Below are 21284 nucleotides of genomic sequence, written 5' to 3' on the forward strand. Positions count from 1 at the left end.
CCCTCTCTTTCTCACCCTTCATCTCTTTCTCTTACCTCGTTCTATTTTCTCTCGAACCCTCTCTCTCTTCCTTCCTCTCGCCAACTTTCTTTCTCCCTCTTCTCTTCCTCTCTCTTTGTCTCTCTCCTTTCCTACTTTTTCACTCTCTCTCTTGCCCCCCCACTCTTCTTCTTTTCTTTATATCTCACCTTCGGTCCCATTTTCTCTTTGTAATTCTCTCCCCCATCCTTCTTTCTTCTCCTCTCTTTCTCTTTCTCTCCCCTCAACTTTACATTTATCTCTCTTTCCCCTTCTGTCTCCCTCTCCTCTCTCTCTCCTTCCCCAATTCTCTTTCCTCTCTCACCCTCTATCCTCATCTTCTTTCCTGCCCCCCTTACCGCCCCCCATCTCCCTCTCCTGCTCTCTCTCTTTCCACTCTCTCTCTCCCTCCATCATTTTCTTACCTCCTGTTGTATTTCCTCACCTCTTTCTCCATTCTTCCCATTCTTTCTTATCCTTCCTCTCTCCTCATCATCTTCTCACCCACTTTTCCTTCTCTTCCCCCTCATCTCCTCTTTCTCTTCCCCCTCCGCCCCCCTCTCTCTATCTTTCTCCCTCCATTTTCTGCCTCCTCCACTCTGTCTCCTTCACTCCCTTTCTTTTTCTTTGTGCCTCTCCTCCTTTCTCTCTCTCTTTCTCTTTCTCTCTCTCTCTTGCCATATCTCTCTCATCTCCCTCGATTTCACTCTCTCCATCTGTCTCGCTCTTCGCCTCTCTTTCTCCTCCCCTTTCCCCTCTTCTTGCTCACCCTCACCCTCTCTCTCTCTTTTACAGGGACCTCCAGGAGTGGGCAGTGGTTCGGCCATCAAGGGCGACAAGGGCTCCTCAGTAAGCTCCGTCATCAGGGCCAATGTGCTGACACCTTGGCTCTGGTGCTCACGCAGAGAGGGGAGAGAGGGGAGAGAAGGAAGAGAGGGGAGAGAATGAGAGAGGGGGGAGAGGGGGGAGAGAGGAGAGAGAAAGGAGAGAAGAGGGAGAAGGGAAAGAGGGGAGGGAGGGCAGAGAGGAGAGAGAAGGGAGAGAAGAGAGAGGGGAGAGAAGGAAGCGAGGGGAGAGAATGAGAGAGGGGAGAGAAGGGAGAGAGGAGAGAGAAGGGAGAGAGAGGAGAGAGAAAGGAGAAAGGGGAGAGAAGAGAGAGGAGAGAGAAGGGAGAGAGGGGAGAGAGGAGAGAGAAGGGAGAGAGAGGAGAGAGAAGGGAGAGAAGAGAGAGAGAGGGGAGAGAAGAAAGAGAAGGGAGAGGGGAGAGAAGAGAGAGAGAGGGGAGAGAAGAAAGAGAAGGGAGAGGGGAGAGAGGGGAGAGAGGAGAGAGAAGGGAGAGAAGGGAGAGAAGAGAGAGAAGAGAGAGAAGAGAGAGGGGAGAGAAGGAAGCGAGGGGAGAGAATGAGAGAGGGGAGAGAAGGGAGAGAGGAGAGAGAAGGGAGAGAGAGGAGAGAGAAAGGAGAAAGGGGAGAGAAGAGAGAGGAGAGAGAAGGGAGAGAGGGGAGAGAGGAGAGAGAAGGGAGAGAGAGGAGAGAGAAGGGAGAGAAGAGAGAGAGAGGGGAGAGAAGAAAGAGAAGGGAGAGGGGAGAGAAGAGAGAGAGAGGGGAGAGAAGGGAGAGAAGAGAGAGAGGGGGGAGAGAAGAAAGAGAAGGGAGAGGGGAGAGAGGGGAGAGAAGAGAGAGAAGGGAGAGAAGAGAGAGAAGAGAGAGAGGGGAGAGAGGGGAGAGAAGAGAGAGAAGGGAGAGAAGAGAGAGAAGGGAGAGAGGGGAGAGAAGAGAGAGGGGAGAGAAGAGAGAGAAGGGAGAGAGGGGAGAGAAGAGAGAGGGGAGAGAAGGGAGAGAAGAGAGAGAAGAGAGAGAGGGGAGAGAGGGGAGAGAAGAGAGAGAAGGGAGAGAAGAGAGAGAAGGGAGAGAGGGGAGAGAAGAGAGAGGGGAGAGAAGGGAGAGAAGAGAGAGAGAGGGGAGAGAAGAAAGAGAAGGGAGAGGGGAGAGAGGGGAGAGAGGGGAGAGAAGAGAGAGAAGAGAGAGAGGGGAGAGAGGGGAGAGAAGAGAGAGAAGAGAGAGAGGGGAGAGAGGGGAGAGAAGAGAGAGAAGGGAGAGAAGAGAGAGAAGGGAGAGAGGGGAGAGAAGAGAGAGGGGAGAGAAGAAAGAGAAGGGAGAGGGGAGAGAGGGGAGAGAGGGGAGAGAAGAGAGAGAAGAGAGAGAGGGGAGAGAGGGGAGAGAAGAGAGAGAAGGGAGAGAAGAGAGAGAAGGGAGAGAGGGGAGAGAAGAGAGAGAAGGGAGAGAAGAGAGAGAAGGGAGAGAGGGGAGAGAGGGGAGAGAAGAGAGAGAAGAGAGAGAAGGGAGAGAAGAGAGAGAAGAGAGAGAAGGGAGAGAAGAGAGAGAAGGGAGAGAGGGGAGAGAGGGGAGAGAAGAGAGAGAAGAGAGAGAAGGGAGAGAAGAGAGAGAGGGGAGAGAAGAGAGAGAAGGGAGAGAAGAGAGAGAAGAGTCATTCTCAATCTGTGGATTGAGTCTGAGAACTCTGATATTAAACCTACTCTGAGTAAGCCCTGCCCACTGGGCGGGGCCTCCTGAAAATGGGCTATCCTATTGCACCCTGACTGCAGCTCCCTCATCACTAATGAGTACTGTATTAGCATGTGAATGGCCAGGGCTGCTCCTGCCCCATGGCTTCAAAACACTATTGTATACGAGCGGTAAGATCTGTTTAAAGACTTTAAATAGTGTCCAGATTACTACAACTGAATCTGTTCAAATAATTATATAACATATTATTCAGTTGAGTAAAAAGAACTGCAAATGTATACTCAAGTCAAAGTATTGTTGCCAAATTTGTACTTAAATATGCATGAAACGACTACTCGTACTATTAAGTACTTGGTCACTTTCTTTATGCAATTCATTCACATTTTAACTCAGTTGTTCATGCTCCATCGCATATCTGAGCTGTTACTGGAACGTTCTAGGCAAAGAAATAATATCTCCATTGAGACAAACAGAGGGCATACTTTCCACCAGAAAAGTAACGCAGAATACTGTGATAGATGATACATTTAACATTTAATTTCTATGACTGAGATTAATCATGACACGCCTTTGCCAGAGCCAGAACAGGTAAATAGTGTTGAGAATACAACACTTAAAATCGACACATGTGCAGTAACTTTGTCTTTCACGTAGAGGTGGCCGATATCGAAAAATTTATATTATCGCAATTGTTTTGGGGAAATATGCTAAATTAGAATATTTAGTGAATCGTCTATAATTAAAACAATTAAGAAAGACATAAAAAAGAGACACAAACATGTTGTATATTCTCCCAAAAGAGGGTAAATAAATTATATTTCTGCTCCATTAATTTTACAACTCATTCCTGATGCATTGTTAATTTGAAAATAGTCAGATTCAGCATGGCCCACCCCAACCTTCACTGTGGATTGACTTTATATGTTTACTGCATGTCAGCTTCATGTTGAATTTCCCAATGACTTTTTTCTGATCAGGGCAGTCCAGGACTTCCAGGCTCTGCGGGCGCTAAGGGGCAGGCGGGCTCATCAGGCTCCAAGGGTGACAAGGTATGGATAGATTTGTCATAGGACTTAGCAGCAGGAGCACAGACCCATTTCTTATCTCTGCAAAACTGCTGCATGGATGTTTTTTCTTTTTTAGGGCGAGGCAGGAGCTGGACTGCCCGGACCGCCAGGCAGACAAGGAGAGCCGGGGGACAGAGTAAGTGTCACATATGCGCAGAAAATACTTACATCATGTCAGAGTCCACTGAATGAAAGCCAAAAACATACAGAGATAAGCTGCTATAGGTTAATGTACTGCAGACAGCACATGGCTAAATATAGCAGCGTTTAGAGAAATATACTGTATGTAAGGATTATGTAAGGATTAAACAACAAGGAGTCGTGCGTTACACTTTTTAAACACATGACAGCAGTTCTTTTAGTGGCTTCATCTGCTTTCACAAAATAAAATAAAACAGTATGTTTATATCAGTCTAACTCTGTGGTAGAAGTCATAGCTAAAGCTTTCGAACTGGAGTTTCTGTGCAGTTTCTAACGCAGCTGAAATCTTACACTTTTATTAATGTTTAATTCTACATAATGGTCAGAGCTTTTACTGGTTGCAATGTGGTTCAATACTGATTTAGATCTGTTTTAGTGTCAGATGGATTGCATTTGGAAGACCCATATTATTCTGAATGTTGTGTTTAGCTTCATTCACTTGTTTGGTTCCAGTTTAGTCCTCTCCTTCTGAGCCTAGACCTTAGATCATCATTCTAAGCATTTCTGCCGTCAAATCACGTTTACTACAACTGCATGCTCACATTAGCATGTCATGGGGCCAAGCTAGCTTTTTATCACCCCATAGTCATTCCCTCTGCTGCCTGTAGATGGAGAGTTAACACCAAATCCTGATGAGGGAAGGCCTGACTGATATAACGTAATGTATTCCATCAGTACATGCAATATGTTTAGTTCTAAAACATGAGTTGCCAAAGAAAAGGTACTCGAGAGCATGTTTACAAGTAAGGCATGATATGTGTCCTTTAACCTTAGCGTGGTGGTCCTGGTGGTCCTTGGAAGCTAATGCTTTGACATAACAAGACAAGACCTAAGCCTTTTATCCTTGCCGCAGAATTACTTTTAGTGTTAGATGTTGTTTTGTTTTGGTGGTTTAAAGATGAAAGAAAAGTCAACACAAACTCTTATTTTTTATTCTTCTTCCAAACATCAAAAACTCAAACTTTCAGGCAGAGCTGTACATTCAATGTTTCTTTTATCTTGCAGGGTCCTCGCGGTCCTCCAGGGGAGATTGGCAGCAAGGTAAAAAATGATTGCAGATACTCAGAGTACGTACTTGTCATAGATGTATTTTGATGAAAGTATGACCTCTGTGTTCTTCGCCCACAGGGAGACCGAGGACAACCTGGAGAGCCGGGTTCTGAGGGGGACAGGGTGAGCCAACATTGCATAGAACATTTAAAATCCAGAATAGAGGCAACCTTTGTCAAAATTAAGTAAAACATAACATTTTGTTAAGATTAATCAGACATCTGAACTAAACACTAATGATTTTAAGTCTGTATAACAAACAATTCAACCATTTTGAATTTCCAGGAAAGAAAGATGGAAAAAAATACTTTTTTCTAACTTCAAAATTATTTCTTAGTTTCAAAAGGAGTATAATTTATGGAAAAGTATGTCATATTGAATTGCATTGATCAACACATTAAAGATCTTTGTGAATCTTACAAGTTATATTTTGGAATTGCGTTTTCTGTGGTTGTATTTTCGCCTCTGTATGAGAACACATTTTTAAGATGACAAGGAAGTCATTTATTTCTGGCTTTATGCAGTAAGTTGATCAAATTAGCATATTTTTGCACTCTCATCTGTATTGGCTTCTCATTTCTGACACAACCATGTGGAAAGACGAATCCCGTGGTCATGGAAAAGATGTCAGTGTGTTTGAAATCATTGGCATCGAGCAGAGAAAACTTGTAAGGAGAAGCTCTGAACCCCAGTGAGAGTGTTTGGGACGAGCTGGAGAAGGCTTTGTGCAGTGGTCACTCTCTCATCATCAACACACGATCTGTGTGAGGAACAATGCAACACTGGATGTGAATACATCTTTTGACATTGCAGAAGCTTTTTGTGCCACAGCAAATGTGTGCTGTAATTAAAGCTAAAGGCTTTAGAGCGTGTGACCCTTCTTTCCCTGTAATAACTTTTGCTTTGGACAGGCAGTGAACTTATGCTGGATTTTATATTCTGTAGGCCACACCCCCTTTGAGTGGCTTAATGCATAAATCATGCCTTCAGTTGACAAAAGATTTCTTTAGCCCTACAATGCAGATCTTTGGTGTTATTTGGAGAGTTGAAGAACAATAATGGACAGACTTTGACACTAGTATAAATGATCAGGTTCAACAGTTATAGAACGCCACGATATAAATCTAATGCACAATAACACCGGAATCACGTCTTCTGACAGAAGCTTCAATTGAGAATTGAGACTGAGATAACCACATTCATTTTATTTCCCGCCAATTGATTAGATCAGCAGTTTGTGATGAAATTAAAGTGCTCTGTCTGTAGCTATTTGTATAACATTTTAAGGCTTGCAAACCTGGAAGTAAGAGCCATAAGATGTAAGGTTCACCCTCGCTTCATTTTGAAAATGATGCACATTTAACTCTTGAGAGAAGTTAAATTTTGCTTTATTATATTCTAAACCAACAGCATACGAAGCCTTTGAATCATAAGCCTTTGGAAATGATCCGTAGTGGTCTGAACTACATAGATGACATGTATTTAGCAAGACCCAGTGAAAACAGTATATTTAATTAACTGCACGGAGCATTACAGATACATTAGCTATACATATAATAATACTGTCATTCTAATTAAATTGTGATTAAATGTCGAGCCATGACCTGGATTATACTACAGAGACTAGAGGACTGGGTGGGCATCACTGGCACTGCCCTAAACTGGTTAAGGTCCTATCTGGAAGACAGGAAGTACTTTGTTGAAATTGGTAGCTGTGTCTCAGACCACATGACCCTGACCTGTGGAGTGCCCCAAGGGTCAGTCCTGGGTCCCCTTCTGTTCAACCTCTACATGCTGCCGTTGGGTCAGTTGATACGCAGTGAAAATGTGTCCTATCACAATTATGCAGACGACACTCAGATCTATGTTTCACTATCGGCAGGTGACTATGGACCAGTAGATTCACTCTGTCACTGCATCCAACAGATCAGTTTGTGGATGCAAAACAACTTTCTCCAGCTGAACTCAGACAAGACTGAAATCATCATTTTTGGTCCACAGAAACAAAGAGAAAGTGTTAGCGGTCACCTCCAGAGTCTCGCTCTAAAACCTACAAACCAAATTAGAAATCTGGGGGTAATAATGGACTCAGACTTGAATTTTAACAGCCACGTCAAATCAATAACATCAGCAGCTTTTTACCATCTAAAAAACATTGCCAAAATAAAAAATATAGTGTCAAAACCAGATTTAGAGAGACTTATCCATGCGTTTGTCTCCAGTAGATTAGATTACTGTAACGGCTGCTCACTGGCCTCTCCAAACGAGCTGTAAAACAGCTGCAGTACATCCAGAACGCTGCTGCTCGGGTCCTAACTAGAACCAGGAAGTATGATCACATTAGTCCTGTTCTCAGGTCTCTGCACTGGCTCCTGTGGCTCAGAGAATAGACTTTAAAGCAGCTCTGCTTGTGTACAAGTCTCTCCATGGCCTAGCACCAAAGTACATCTCTGACATGTTAGTGTCATATGAACCATCTCAGACTCTGAGGACCTCAGGGACCGGCCTCCTGCTGGTGCCCAGAGTCAGGACAAAACATGGGGAATCTGCGTTTCAGTTTTATGCAGCTAAAATCTGGAACAGTCTTCCTGAAGATGTGAGACAGGCTTCTACTCTGACAATGTTCAAATCTAAGCTAAAAAACAGTTTTGTTTAGCTGCGCATATGACTGAAAGGATTTTTTCTGATTTTATTAGTTTAGACAATCAGTTGGATTGATCATTTTTAATTTAGTTAATTTTATTGTATTTCTGTTTCTGTGATTTCTTTGTGATTTTAATGCATTTTTCATGCTGTGTGAAGCACTTTGAATTGCCTTGTGTATGAAATGTGCTCTACAAATAAACTTGCCTTGCCTTGCCTTGCCTTGCCTTGCCTTGCCTACTATCTGAGAACATTCTGTAAACATGTTCTGGGTCAGAGCTGAAGCCTTGAACTATAAGAGACATCTGTAAATATGAATGCAAGAATCCTCAACAAAGATGGTTTGCAGCCTCCGTGACCCTTATAACTATTTTACCATTAAAAATACCTGGTTTACGGTAGAGTTACAAACCCAGCTTGCTTAGGGATTGTAAGTACATTTTCCATTCATTTCCCCATATGCTTTTAGAACAAAATCCATACTGAGGTATATTCTAATACTGAAAGCAGAATTATTTTGCTACCAACTCTAATTATTATCTACAACCTAAAATAAAGTGTTATTGTGTTGAGGTAAGGCAAGTAAACTGTAGTGTTCTGCTGTGGTTTGTTAGAGGTGTTTTTTATTGGTTCTTTTAAGAGCTAATGCCAAGCAGTTGTTGTCTTTGTCAGGTTTATTAGATGTGATCCTGTGCAGGCCCCCGCCCCGCCCGCCCCGCCCGCCTGCACCGGCTCATGCTCATAATAAAACCATGATAGTTTTCACACCTGCCTATCTTCTTTGGCTGCTACAACAAGAACCACTCTCCAGATAAAACACTCAATGCTCACAGTTTATCAAATGAAAAGTTCTCATGGCCAGGCCTTCTTCCAGCCTCATATCTTTTCGATTTGCAGCTGCTAACGATTGGAACTTGGCTCAGAACTTGCTCAACCTGGAGTCTATGATTGCCCAAAATCTGCATGTATATATATACATTGCTGAAAAATCACATCAGTTAGCGTGATATTAAATACATGCCAGATCCTTAGATTAAAATGTCTTTGCATTTTCAGGGGGAGCGAGGACTAACTGGAGAGACTGGTGAGAGAGTGAGTACAGCCGTTTTTCTCGCACACAGTGAAATATATTGCTTTTCTTTTGTCTTTTGTGGACTTGTTTTAATAATGCTACTTTTCTAGGGCCCCTCGGGGAAACCAGGCCTGGCTGGAACACAGGGGTTAAGAGTGAGTGAATAACATGAACTGAAAAATAGATATCCCACTGTTGTATTTTATTCAGAATCTCAAATGACTTAAAAATGAATCTAATTGTTTGTCACCAGGGTTTACCAGGACCCAGTGGACAACCCGGGGAAAAAGTGAGATGCTCAAAATCAGAATTGTTATACTATGGCTTTTCACTAGTTATATGTATATTTATTTATATATATATATATATATATATATATATATATATATATAAATATTACGTTGACCTTGAATAGCACTTAAGTTTAGGAAAAGTTCCTATTCTCTTATTTGTTTGATTTTCTTCAAAACATTTACACTATTTGGTATTTGATAAGTATTGATTTTTGACAACCCTACGCCATACAGTGTATAAAAGAAAATATTTGTATAGTGGTTGGCGCTATAGCCTTCCAAGTAAGAGATCGTGGGTTCGATTCCCGGGCCAGACCAACATCACATGATGTCTCTGGGTGGAGTCTGCATGTTCTCCCTGTGTTACCGAAGGGTTCTCTCCGGGTTCTCAGGCTCCTCCCATCGTGCAAACACATGCATCATGTGTTAGGCTAGTGAATGAATGTGAGAGTGAAGGTTTGTCTGTATGTCTATGTCTCTGTGTGAACCCTGTGACGAGCTGGCCCCTGTCCAGGGTGTCCCCCACCTAAGGCCCTAAGTCACTGGGATAGGCTCCAGAGACCTGCGTTCAAAATGAATTCAAAGTGCACAGGTTCAAACAAAGCAAAGTGAACTATAAATGGCATTTTGTTGGATGAGAGCCATGAGGAAGGAACTGCCAGGGACATGGTTCAACATTAGACTAAGGGTGCGTTCACACTTCTAGTTTTAGCCCAGTTTAGTTCAGATGTGGACTTGGTTTGGTTCTGTTCTAGTCCTGGTTTTGTCCTGATCTAGTCCAGGTGACCTTTGTGAAGGTGTGAACAACATACAGGTGGATTCACTCTAAGAAATCATGGTTTAGAATACATTCAGGCTACATACGATTCCTAATGTAACCAATCCTTGAGTAAAATTTTACGAAGAAAAATAACCCTGCCTTTTCTTTAATTCTAGGGAAATGATGGTACACCAGGGGAGCCAGGCCGAAGCGTGAGTCAACAAACGCATAAACGATCAACGCCTTGATTTTTATAATTGTGTGACAGAGTGTTCTTGTAATCACCTACTTTTGTTTGATTGACATTTTGTAGATTCAAGGTTTGCCAGGAAAGAGAGGAGAGCAGGTAAGCTCTAGCAGAAGAAACAACACAAACCAATAACAACTTCTGAATGTTATTTGTTATATGTAGTCTACATGGTTAGGTACATTAGTGACTATCCAAATAGTAACAACTGTGGGTCATTTCCAGGAATAATAATGGGAGTTGTAATAATTTGGAAATAATTAGATTTTTGGTTTAAAAAAATAAAATAAAACAATAATTATTATATATATTATGATATTATTATATATTATAATAATAATAATATATATATATATATATATATATATATATATATATATATATATATATATATATATATATATATATATATATATATATATATATATATATATATACACCAGGCAATTGTTTTTCTGTCATGGTGATGGTTCAACATCAGATATCACACTAATAATAATAATAATTATATATATATATATATATATATATATATATATATATATATATATATATATATATATATATATATATATATGAGCTTTTTATGTTTTATGATATAATTGTACTGTAAAATAGCTTACAGTATATAAAGTAATTTAGCTGTGTTAATATTATATATATATATATATATATATATATATATATATATATATATATATATATATATATATATATATATATATATATATATATATATGATAAATCAAATAAATAAAAAACTATTGACCTTTTTTTAATTAGGAAAGTTTACTTATCTTGTCTACCCTTTTAGGAATCTCATTGATAAGGGGAGTCCTGGTTCCAACATTTGGACAAAATTTAAACTAAATAATTGTTTTAATAATTAGTAATAATGCAGGGAGTCATTATAGTAATAAAGAAGTACTATGACTTTAATGGTTATAAGTAGTCGGCCCAGACGAACTCCAGATACAATGTGTTAATTCAAAACTGCAGGTTGTTGTACATTGAATTTAATTTGGATTATAATTTCCTTCACTATTTTCTCATTTCATCACAGGGGATTCGCGGGTCGTCTGGTCTGGATGGGTCAAAAGGAGAACAAGGAGAACCAGGACAGAAAGTATGTAGTTCTGTTTTGTAAATACATTATTATGGTATTTTATTTTATAACTACAAAATGCCTCTTTTAGGGAGAGTCTGGATCTGGAGGAGCAGGTGGTGGAGGAACTAAAGGAGAACCAGGAGCGCGGGTAAGTTCAATAGACAATTGGACCGGCCCCTTTGAGATAAAAACAGAAAATGTCAAGTTAATCTTAGTGATTTAATAAATTCTTTTCCCCCAATTTAGTTTTGGTTTATTCCAAACAATTTCAGAATCAGAATAAGGTTTATTGCCATTGGCAGTGAACAAAATTCACAAACTAGGAACTTGCATCAGCATTAAGGTGCTACATACAACAACAACAACAACAACAACAACAGCCAAATATATCAAATAAGGAATGCATAAAATTAAGAATTACTAATATAATAAAAAAAATGTACAGGTTGATCAGAAATAGTGCAAGACGTGAACAGTGTGATGAATAGTTATTGGTTTAAATAATTGTTAAAGTTGGAAGTGTTCATGAGTCCAATCCAAGTTTAAATCCAGTCCTAAAACCACTCAGCTCTCAGCTGCAGAATCATCCCACTGACACTAGCAACAGCATCTTTTATTCATACGACATTTTCTTGTACCACCTGTCTGCAAAGGCCAGGCTCAAAACCTAAGAACCTTCTCCTAGTGACATACATTAATCATGACTGTGTTTTTAGGGACCTCCTGGACTCAGTGGAAAACCTGGAGAAAAGGTAAGAATATCTTTATACACTGTGTGCGTTTGCCTTTCTAACTAATAAAGAATGGATCATTGTTAATTACATATAGTAGATAACGCTTGTGTGTCATGATTGGATAGATTATGGCTTATGGATAGAGGCTGTAAGGTTTGAGACCAGGTTTGCCCCAGACATAAGGGTCAGTGTGTGAAGACGTGCACGTTCACATAGCAGGGGGCGGGGTTAGCACCAGCTGACCAATCACAACAATGGAGAAGGAAAGAGCAACTTCAAACAAAATCTCAATTATATGTGAGGAAATAAGAGATAAAATATAAACCAAAGGAAACTCTGGAGTCGACACTCAGGGACCAATCACAGCCACGTTTCTCTTTGGTTTCCCTTTTGGCCACAGCCTGCTGCACTTGTTTACTTCCTCCCTACGCCAAAACACACTCTGGTGATGGTTCCTTCTGCCGATCAAAAAGCATTATCGGACTAATAAAGAGTTGCTGCTTATGTGTTTACATCACTTCCTGTGTGCAGCCGGTTTCTGGACCCTCAGGTTTATCCACGGCAAAGTTAGTGGCAGAATGAATGAAGTAACACCTTCTGACAGCTCCACAGAGTTTTTCATGAAATGCAAAACTCTCAGAATCAGAAAAAGGTTTATTGCCATTGTCAGTGAACAAAATAACAAAACATATGAACTTGTTTCGGCATTGAGGTGCAACATACAACAGTGAATAATAATAACTATAGCAAAGTATATCCAATAAGGCATGAAAAAATTAAGAATTTACTAATAAAATAATAATAAACTTGGTCTCTCCATGCAGAGCACGGGCTGACACGGACTGTCCTGCACACTGTCCACGCAGCAAAGATAATGGGGACATGTCCGTCAGAGCGTCAGTGAGAGGCTCTGAGTGTTGCCCGTCTGCGCATGTTCCTTTGTTTGTCTGCGCAGACACTATAGACTTGAAATAGAAAATGGTTTGAGAACCACTGGGCTAGATTCATGGTCGAGAGTTCTTTAACATGTACTTGTGCATGTTTTGTGCTGATCAGGTTCCACATTATTCAGAGGATGACTTCCTTCTCATTCTCACGACAAGAAGTGCCTGGTTGTGACAGAAAGGGCATCTGGAGTATAAAGTTTCCCAATCATGGATCCAATAATTGAGTGTCTGCGTAATGACTATATGTAATAATGCGTAAACACTATATGTTCTGTGTTTTTTATTCTTATTATGTTTTCCGTGATTTTCCATTTAGCCAGTTTCAACTCCTTAACGCTTCAACCGATTTCAACAAGTTATACCTCATTATGATCGCTTTCACAGTAGTACGTGTGCTATTACTTTTGACATTTGAACAACTTGTACTTTTTGCAGAATTTTCAAAAGTATTAGTATTTTTTCCCCAGTGAAATAAATGGGGCATTATGAGTGTCTGCGTAATTCTTTAGGCTTTATTCTTTAGACTTTTGTGACGGAGCCAGTCGAGAGAGAGAGAGAGGGGGGGGGGAGAGAGAGAGAGGGAGAGAGAGAGGGAGAGAGGGAGAGGGTGGAAGAGGGAGAGAGGGAGAGAGGGAGGGAGAGAGAGAGAGGGAGAGAGGGAGAGGGTGGAAGAGGGAGAGAGGGAGAGAGAGGGAGAGAGGGAGAGGGTGGAAGAGGGAGAGAGGGAGAGAGGGAGGGAGAGGGAGAGAGAGAGAGAGAGAGAGAGGGAGAGGGAGAGAGAGAGGGAGAGAGGGAGAGGGTGGAAGAGCCATTGCAAATTATCTAGTTCTCAGTTGCAATTGTGGGCAACATGGCACATTTTAATTACAGTTTATTTTAATCTTATTGACCAATCACTGTTTTCAATTGTATTATTTATTATTAAAAATGGAACTTAACAAGACAGACTTTTATTTTAAAAACGTTTTAAAAATTTAAAAGACTGTTGACCTCTAAATTAAAAAAGTTGGATCTCAGTACATTACAATGAATTTACATACACACCCAAACAAAGAAGTAGTAAGAAGTTGTTTGTGAACACATATTTTTAATTTTCAGGGTGAACCGGGTGATGCTGGAGAGAAAGGCGACAGCGGCAAACCAGGCATTCCGGGAAAAGCGGGACTTCCAGGGAAACTAGTGAGCCAAATACTGGACACTTTCTGTTATTAAAACATACGTGTGTATTGTATGTGCTATAACATCATTTCTATAAACTCTCCTTCTTCTCAACATGCTTCTCATTCTAGAGGCTGGTAAAAGGTAAAATTGGGTCTTCTGCCTTTGCCCCGCTTGTATTCTTGCCAGTGCCGTTGAGTTGATATAGTAATGTTGACATTTCATACACCACTATGATTGTCTCCAATGGACCGAGTAAATAATTTATATTGTGTGTGTTTCAGGGGGAAAGGGGAGAAAAGGGCGACGATGGCATCCCTGTTAGTATTACCACGTTTTCTTGTATTGTTCCTGGATTCAGTCGATTGGATTTTTGTTGAAACACTGATTGCTGTTCTTTGTTGACATTGAAAAAATACATACAATGATGAATCTGACTTGATTTGTCTGACACAGGGGGAGTCTGGCCTGCCTGGGAAAAATGGAGAGAGAGGACTAAGGGTAAGTGCATTATACATATTTCTGTTGGTATTACACATGCTAATGATGAATAAAAACTCTTTATTACACTAAAAGTATGATATATATATATATATATATCATATTCATAAGTCTATGAAGATACAGCTCTAGTAATAGTTGGACATTTTTTCTGCAAAAATCTTGATACACATCAGTCTGGCGTGATCCAGGTTTCCTGTTCTGTAGTGTCAAAACAATATTTGACAGTTTATGTCAGAATTGCCCAAACAAATTGTGAAAAGGGTTTTTCCAACATGTTCAGTAATTGATAATACTTTATTTGACTGTTGCCTATAATATTCCCAGCTTGTTAAGTGCAACACAAATGTAACACTTGACCAGAACTACTTTGTAATTCGATGTAATTACAGGCTGTTCATGGTGTGAACACAAAACAACAAACAAAACAAAGCTACCATTTGTTTTCTGGTTATCAATGCACTCACGTTAAGATAAAATATATATATATATATATATATATATATATATATATATATATATATATATATATGAAATGAAAATATTACATTTCCAGTGCATAATGTTGAAATTTGGAATAGTTCAACATATTTTTGTGAATTGGCCTGATTAAAACATATACTTCAGGCATAAAACAAACATTGGGTGACGTCAGCGGCTCATGTAGCAGACGTCTGGACCCAGAGCCAGGCACAAACAGAAGACACACTCCGCCATTAAAGAACCGGCCGTTTGAAATGTATAGATTATATCTAAGAAATGTTTATTCTTATTTTTACAGTCAGTGTTTTTATTACCATACTGTTGGTCTTTAGGGTCTCGCCGGACAGCCAGGACGTCCGGGAGAGAAGGGCGATGCTGGAGAGCCAGGAGAGCTGGGTCGAAATGTAATACACTTTCATGATTCATCGCTCGGACAGGATTTCAATATTGTGGTGCGGTTTTTCACTGAAGCGGCTGAGCATCTTATTGATCTGTTTTCAATCTCAGGGCAGTCCTGGAGCCGCGGGGACCAGAGGAGAGAAGGGAGAGCAGGTTAGTCCTCTGCAATGTCCCCTCCTGTAGATGCTTCTGCTCTGAAATGAATGACACATTTATGACTTATCTTTCAAGGGACCATCAGGACCTGTCGGACCACCAGGAAAAGTGGTATGTTTCAATTTGCAAAAATAAAGAGATTTGCTCAACAGTGTGCAGGGGGTTAAGTTTTGCTGTTGTGTCCCTTCACACTTCAGCTACATTGTCCATTTAAACCACAATATACAGGTTCAGAGGCTTTAAGCTCCTCCCATTAGGGCAGTATATAACCAGCTTTGTAGACCAGTGCCTCCAGTCCTCTACTAAATCATGATGCAACTGGTCTGCTGTGGTTACCCATGCTAAACAAAGGGGAAAACATAGAGAAACATACAGAATATACTACAACATAAGAAACATCAATAAAGTATTCTAAAGAAATTGTGAAGAATAAGTGGCCACTTATAAAGATGGGTCTGGTGGTTCATTTAAAGCAGGAGTGTCCAAGCTCTTTTTCACAGAGGGCTGCATTTTGAACTATGTCTGAAGTGAAGGGCCACTCAACGGTGGAAGATAAAGTGTTCATTCAAATGGTTACATTTTACAAAGAGCCACTGTACCATTTAATAAAGCTTGAGATATTTATTTTGGGTCAGTGCCACAATGCAACATTTATTACTGAGGTTATAGAGGTAGAATGACTTTAATTTGCAGTAAAAGGTACAGCCTTTGATCATTTGGGTGGATTCATGAGAAGGCTTAAGGGCCACATTTTAAGGAAAGACTAGCCAGTAGATTGTTTGTCCCAGTTCAATCCCTGGAAGCATTATTAGAGAAATATCATCATATTTCAAATCTGTATCATTAATGACAAAGTAACTTTTGTTTTTGTATCAGGCCGACATCCTGGGCACTCTGAGAGGAGAACGGGGAGAGAAGGTATTGTTGCTACTCATGGTCCAATAGGTTTATATGTATTTTAGTTCTGTATTTCCATTGTAATTAGGACAGATTGAAGTAATTGTATGGGTAAGAATATGGAGTACAAGTAAACAGACTGCTGGGGATGGAGAGATGCTGAGAGGACAGAACCTCCATGACCTTTGACCTGGACTGTTTGACCGGTGCAGAGCCAAAAAGTTTGATGGTTTTTTTGCTTTAATTGACCAGGGTGATGCTGGAGACCCTGGGGAGCACGGAGGCAAAGGCTTGAAAGGAGAAGTTGGACCCCCGGGGCCTGCTGGTCTAAGGGTGAGTGGAGTTTAACCACAGAAACTCTAAGTATAATGTAACTGTCTAAAATCCCTGTGATTCTTTTTCCATAAAGGGACTTGAAGGACAGCGAGGCCTTCCTGGAGCAAGAGTGAGTCTGCGCTGAAACTTTCACGTTCATAATTCCTCAAAGATTGTTTTAGCTATCATTTGCATTATCTCTAGGGTGACGCAGGAGAGAGAGGTTCCCCAGGAGACAAGGTATGGAATAAAAAAGTCACTCACAAAATTCAAAATTAAATACATTTTAAAATGAAAAAGACAGTGAAGTGTTATTTAAGTGTGACGTCACCACGGCTGTTCTTGTGCCCTGCAGGGAGACAGAGGTCCTTCTGGGCTGGATGGTCGTCCTGGTCTGGATGGTAAACCAGGAGGCCCAGGACCTCCAGGACTTAGGGTATTTATCTTTAAGTTATTTCACATAAAGGAACCTACAAACTGGCTAAGCATGAATCAAATATTACAAATACAATTTCTGTTTGCTTCTCCAATACTTTTTGTGTTTCAGGGTGATCCAGGCAAACAAGGAGATCCGGGCAGAGATGTGAGATTTCCTTTAATATTTCATGTTCACCACATAGAATTGTCTTAACATTGCACAACGTTCTGGAGGGGACACGATTCCTGCTGATTCCATGGAAATAGTTGAATCCAAACTTTGGAACATTCTCCATGGAGATAGATGGTTTTATGCTGTACTGTGGGATAATAAAACAGGAACAGCATTTCCATGGAAACAAGCAGGAGTAGTCCCTCCAGCCCAAGTACAAGTCAGGTTTGTGGAGATGCAAGCCCACTCAAGTAAGTTTTTCAGTGCAATAAAAACATCCAGAATTAAAAATATATGCATTTACTTTAGTCTATTATTTGGCTAAAAGGTTTTGCAGTGTGACTTTACATACCTTAAGCGAAATATTAAAATCTTTATAGGTACATTTTTTAGGACAAAAATACATTTCCCTAGAGTTAAGATCTTAACGATCTGACGTAAATTAAGTTATATATGATTTACTAGAAATATATTGCATTCGAATAACATACATATGTATACATATTATTTCTCTTAACTTAAGCTTTTTGGTCATCGTGTCATCAACATTTCATGTTAAAAATACTTTACCATGTGTAGTTGGTATAATGAGTCACAGTGGCGTGTTTTTAGCTCCGAGCTGCAGATGGCGGTGTGGAGGTGTTAGAGGTTCCTCCCGGTGTGAACGACAGGAGACACACTCTCCCTTTATTATCTGTAGTAATAATAGCACACTGCACTGGTCAGCATGATGACTGTGAGCAAACTGACTCCTCCTACTGAAGGTCAAATGTGTCATATCGACTTAGTTTGTCTTTTACATCCAACATTTTCCTCTCTATGTTTCAAATATGTATGCAATCTATAAGAAGACATTATAGCATTAAATAAGGTGTAGAGAAGGCGGCAAAAACTATATTTATGAATAAATAAATCAATTTAAGAAAACTAATCCAGAACTGAGATAAGGGATTGTTGTAATTGTTGGCCCTGCGACGAGTTGGCCACTGTCCGCCTAAGGCCCAAAGTCACTGAGATAGGCTCCATTCACCCGCGATATTGTTATCTTTATTTTTATTAAGAGTATAAGAGGTTTTTTTTTATATAAGAGTTTTTCTACGAGAGTGTTTTTTTATTAGTTATCTGTTTTTTATTATTTACTTCTGTACCTACTATGTGTTGCAACACTGGAATTTCCCCAATGTGGAACAAATAAAGCTCCTCCTTGAACCGACACCTTAACGTGGTGGAGGGGTTTGAGTGCCCGAATGATCCCGGGAGCTATGTTGTCGGGGGCTTCATGCCCCTGGTAGGGTCTCCCAAGGCAAACAGGTCCTAGGTGACGGGTCAGACAAAGATCGGTTCAGAAGCCTCTTATGACGACGACACAATCAAGGCAGTTCACGTCGCCCGGATCGGCGTCACCGGGGCCCCATCCTGGAGCCAGGCCTGGGATGGGTGCTCCATGGCGAGCGCCTGGTGGCCGGGTCTTACCCCACGGGGCCCGGCCGGGCACAGCCCGAAAGAGCGACGTGGGGCCGCAGGAGGATCCATAAGGGGCCGGTGCAGAGAGATCTGGGCGGCAGTCGACGGCAGGGGCCTCGGCGACCAGATCTCCAGACACAGAGACTAACTCTGGGGACATGGAATGTCACCTCGCTGGGGGGGAAAGAGCCTGAGCTTGTGCGGGAGGTTGAGCGATACCGACTAGATATAGTCGGCCTCACCTCCACGCACAGTTTGGGCTCTGGAACCCATCTCCTCGAGAGGGGCTGGACGCTCCACTTCTCTGGTGTTGCCCGCGGGGAGAGGCGGCGGGCTGGTGTGGGCTTGCTGATAGCCCCTCAGCTCAGCCGCCACGTGTTGGAGTTTACCCCGGTGAACGAGAGGGTTGCGTCCCTCCGCCTTCGGGTGGGGGACAGGTCTCTCACTGTTGTGGCGGCCTACGGGCCGAACAGCAGTGCAGAGTACCCGGCCTTCTTGGAGTCCTTGGGAGGGGTACTGGACAGTGCACCGACCGGGGACTCCGTTGTTCTACTGGGGGACTTCAACGCCCACGTGGGCAATGACAGTGACACCTGGAGAGGGGTGATCGGGAAGAACGGCTTCCCCGATCTGAACCCGAGCGGTGTTCAGTTATTGGACTTCTGTGCTAGCCACGGATTGTCCATAACGAACACCATGTTCAAGCACAAGGGTGTCCATCAGTGCACGTGGCACCAGGACACCCTAGGCCGGAGGTCAATGATCGACTTAGTTGTCGTGTCATCAGACCTCCGGCCGCGTGTCTTGGACACTCGGGTGAAGAGAGGGGCAGAGTTGTCAACCGATCACCACCTGGTGGTGAGTTGGATCCGCTGGCGGAGGAGGAAGCCGGACAGACTTGGCAGACCCAAGCGCATTGTGAGGGTCTGTTGGGAACGTCTAGTGGAGCCCTCTGTCAGTAGGGTATTCAACTCGCACCTCCGGGAGAGCTTCTCCCATGTCCCGGGGGAGGCTGGGGACATTGAGTCCGAGTGGACCATGTTCTCCGCCTCCATTGTTGATGCGGCTGCTCGGAGCTGTGGTCGCAAGGTCTCCGGTGCCTGTCGTGGCGGCAACCCCCGAACCCGGTGGTGGACACCGGAAGTAAGGGATGCCGTCAGACTAAAGAAGGAGGCCTATCAGGCCACTCTGGCTTGTAGGTCTCCGGAGGTCATCGACGGGTATCGGCAGGCCAAGCGAGCCGCGGCTCGTGCTGTCGCAGAGGCAAAAACCCGGGCCTGGGAGGAGTTCGGGGAGGCCATGGAGGAGGACTATCGGTCGGCACCAAAGAAATTCTGGCAAACCGTCCGGCGCCTCAGGAAGGGGAAGCAGTGTCTCACAAACACCGTTTACGGTGCGGGTGGAGGCCTGCTGACCTCGACTGGGGATGTCGTCGGACGGTGGAAGGAATACTTTGAGGATCTCCTTAATCCCTCAGTCACGTCTTCTGAAGAGGAAGTAGAGACCGGGGACTCGGAGGCTGGCTCATCCATCACCCAAGCTGAAGTCACTGAGGTTGTCCGCAAACTCCTCGGTGGCAGGGCTCCGGGGGTGGATGAGATCCGCCCTGAGTACCTAAAGTATCTGGATGTTGTAGGACTGTCTTGGTTGACACGTCTCTGCAACATCGCGTGGCGTTCGGGGACCGTGCCTCTGGACTGGCAGACCGGGGTGGTGGTCCCTCTGTTCAAGAAGGGGGACCGGAGGGTGTGTTCCAACTACAGAGGGATCACACTCCTCAGCCTCCCGGGTAAGGTCTATTCCAAGGTACTGGAGAGGAGAATCCGACCGATAGTCGAACCTCGGATTCAGGAGGAGCAGAGTGGTTTTCGTCCCGGTCGTGGAACACTGGACCAGCTCTATACCCTCCATCGGGTGCTCGAGGGTTCATGGGAGTTTGCCCAACCAGTCCACATGTGCTTTGTGGATCTGGAGAAGGCTTTTGACCGTGTCCCTCGGGGTGTCCTTTGGGGGGTGCTCCGGGAGTACGGGGTCCGGGGCCCTTTGCTCAGGGCTGTCCGGTCCCTGTATGACCGGAGCAGGAGCTGTGTTCGCATTGCCGGCAGTAAGTCAGACCTGTTCCCAGTGCATGTTGGACTCCGCCAGGGCTGCCCTGTGTCACCGGTTCTGTTCATAATTTTTATGGACAGAATTTCTAGGCGCAGTCAGGGGTCGGAGGGGGTCCGGTTTGGGGACCACAGGATCTCATCTCTGCTGTTTGCAGACGATGTTGTCCTGATGGCTCCATCAAACCCGGACCTGCAACATGCACTGGGACGGTTTGCAGCCGAGTGTGAAGCGGCTGGGATGAGAATCAGCACCTCCAAATCCGAGGCCATGGTTCTCGACCGGAAAAAGGTGGCTTGCCCTCTCCAGGTGGGTGGGGTGTCCTTGCCCCAAGTGGAGGAGTTCAAGTATCTCGGGGTCTTGTTCACGAGTGAGGGAAGGATGGAGCGTGAGATCGACAGGCGGATCGGTGCAGCGGCTGCAGTGATGCAGTCGCTGCATCGGACCGTTGTGGTAAAGAGGGAGCTGAGCCGAAAGGCAAAGCTCTCTATTTACCGGTCGGTCTACGTTCCTACCCTCACCTATGGTCATGAGCTTTGGGTAGTGACCGA

General features: G+C 43.0%; 1 protein-coding gene across 1 annotated transcript in view; it reads left to right on the forward strand.

Annotated features, from left to right (window-relative positions):
• col7a1 (collagen, type VII, alpha 1) overlaps positions 1 to 21284 on the forward strand; it is a 122422-nt gene that overhangs the window by 40180 nt on the left and 60958 nt on the right. Inside the window, exons 37-61 of the mRNA XM_072452705.1 lie at positions 814 to 867; positions 3521 to 3592; positions 3687 to 3746; positions 4817 to 4852; positions 4940 to 4984; positions 8561 to 8596; positions 8687 to 8731; positions 8830 to 8865; positions 9806 to 9841; positions 9943 to 9975; positions 10940 to 11002; positions 11073 to 11132; positions 11701 to 11736; positions 13764 to 13844; positions 14108 to 14143; positions 14280 to 14324; positions 15140 to 15211; positions 15315 to 15359; positions 15438 to 15473; positions 16239 to 16280; positions 16512 to 16592; positions 16669 to 16704; positions 16779 to 16814; positions 16930 to 17010; positions 17122 to 17157. Of these exons, the coding sequence (XP_072308806.1) occupies positions 814 to 867; positions 3521 to 3592; positions 3687 to 3746; positions 4817 to 4852; positions 4940 to 4984; positions 8561 to 8596; positions 8687 to 8731; positions 8830 to 8865; positions 9806 to 9841; positions 9943 to 9975; positions 10940 to 11002; positions 11073 to 11132; positions 11701 to 11736; positions 13764 to 13844; positions 14108 to 14143; positions 14280 to 14324; positions 15140 to 15211; positions 15315 to 15359; positions 15438 to 15473; positions 16239 to 16280; positions 16512 to 16592; positions 16669 to 16704; positions 16779 to 16814; positions 16930 to 17010; positions 17122 to 17157 (1239 nt within the window). The remainder of the gene's footprint in view (positions 1 to 813; positions 868 to 3520; positions 3593 to 3686; positions 3747 to 4816; positions 4853 to 4939; positions 4985 to 8560; positions 8597 to 8686; positions 8732 to 8829; positions 8866 to 9805; positions 9842 to 9942; positions 9976 to 10939; positions 11003 to 11072; positions 11133 to 11700; positions 11737 to 13763; positions 13845 to 14107; positions 14144 to 14279; positions 14325 to 15139; positions 15212 to 15314; positions 15360 to 15437; positions 15474 to 16238; positions 16281 to 16511; positions 16593 to 16668; positions 16705 to 16778; positions 16815 to 16929; positions 17011 to 17121; positions 17158 to 21284) is intronic.

This window comes from Eucyclogobius newberryi, unplaced genomic scaffold (genome assembly GCF_026437365.1).
Source record: "Eucyclogobius newberryi isolate DKJ021-1_F unplaced genomic scaffold, fEucNew1.0.hap1 SCAF_19, whole genome shotgun sequence".
Classification (NCBI taxonomy): domain Eukaryota; kingdom Metazoa; phylum Chordata; class Actinopteri; order Gobiiformes; family Gobiidae; genus Eucyclogobius; species Eucyclogobius newberryi.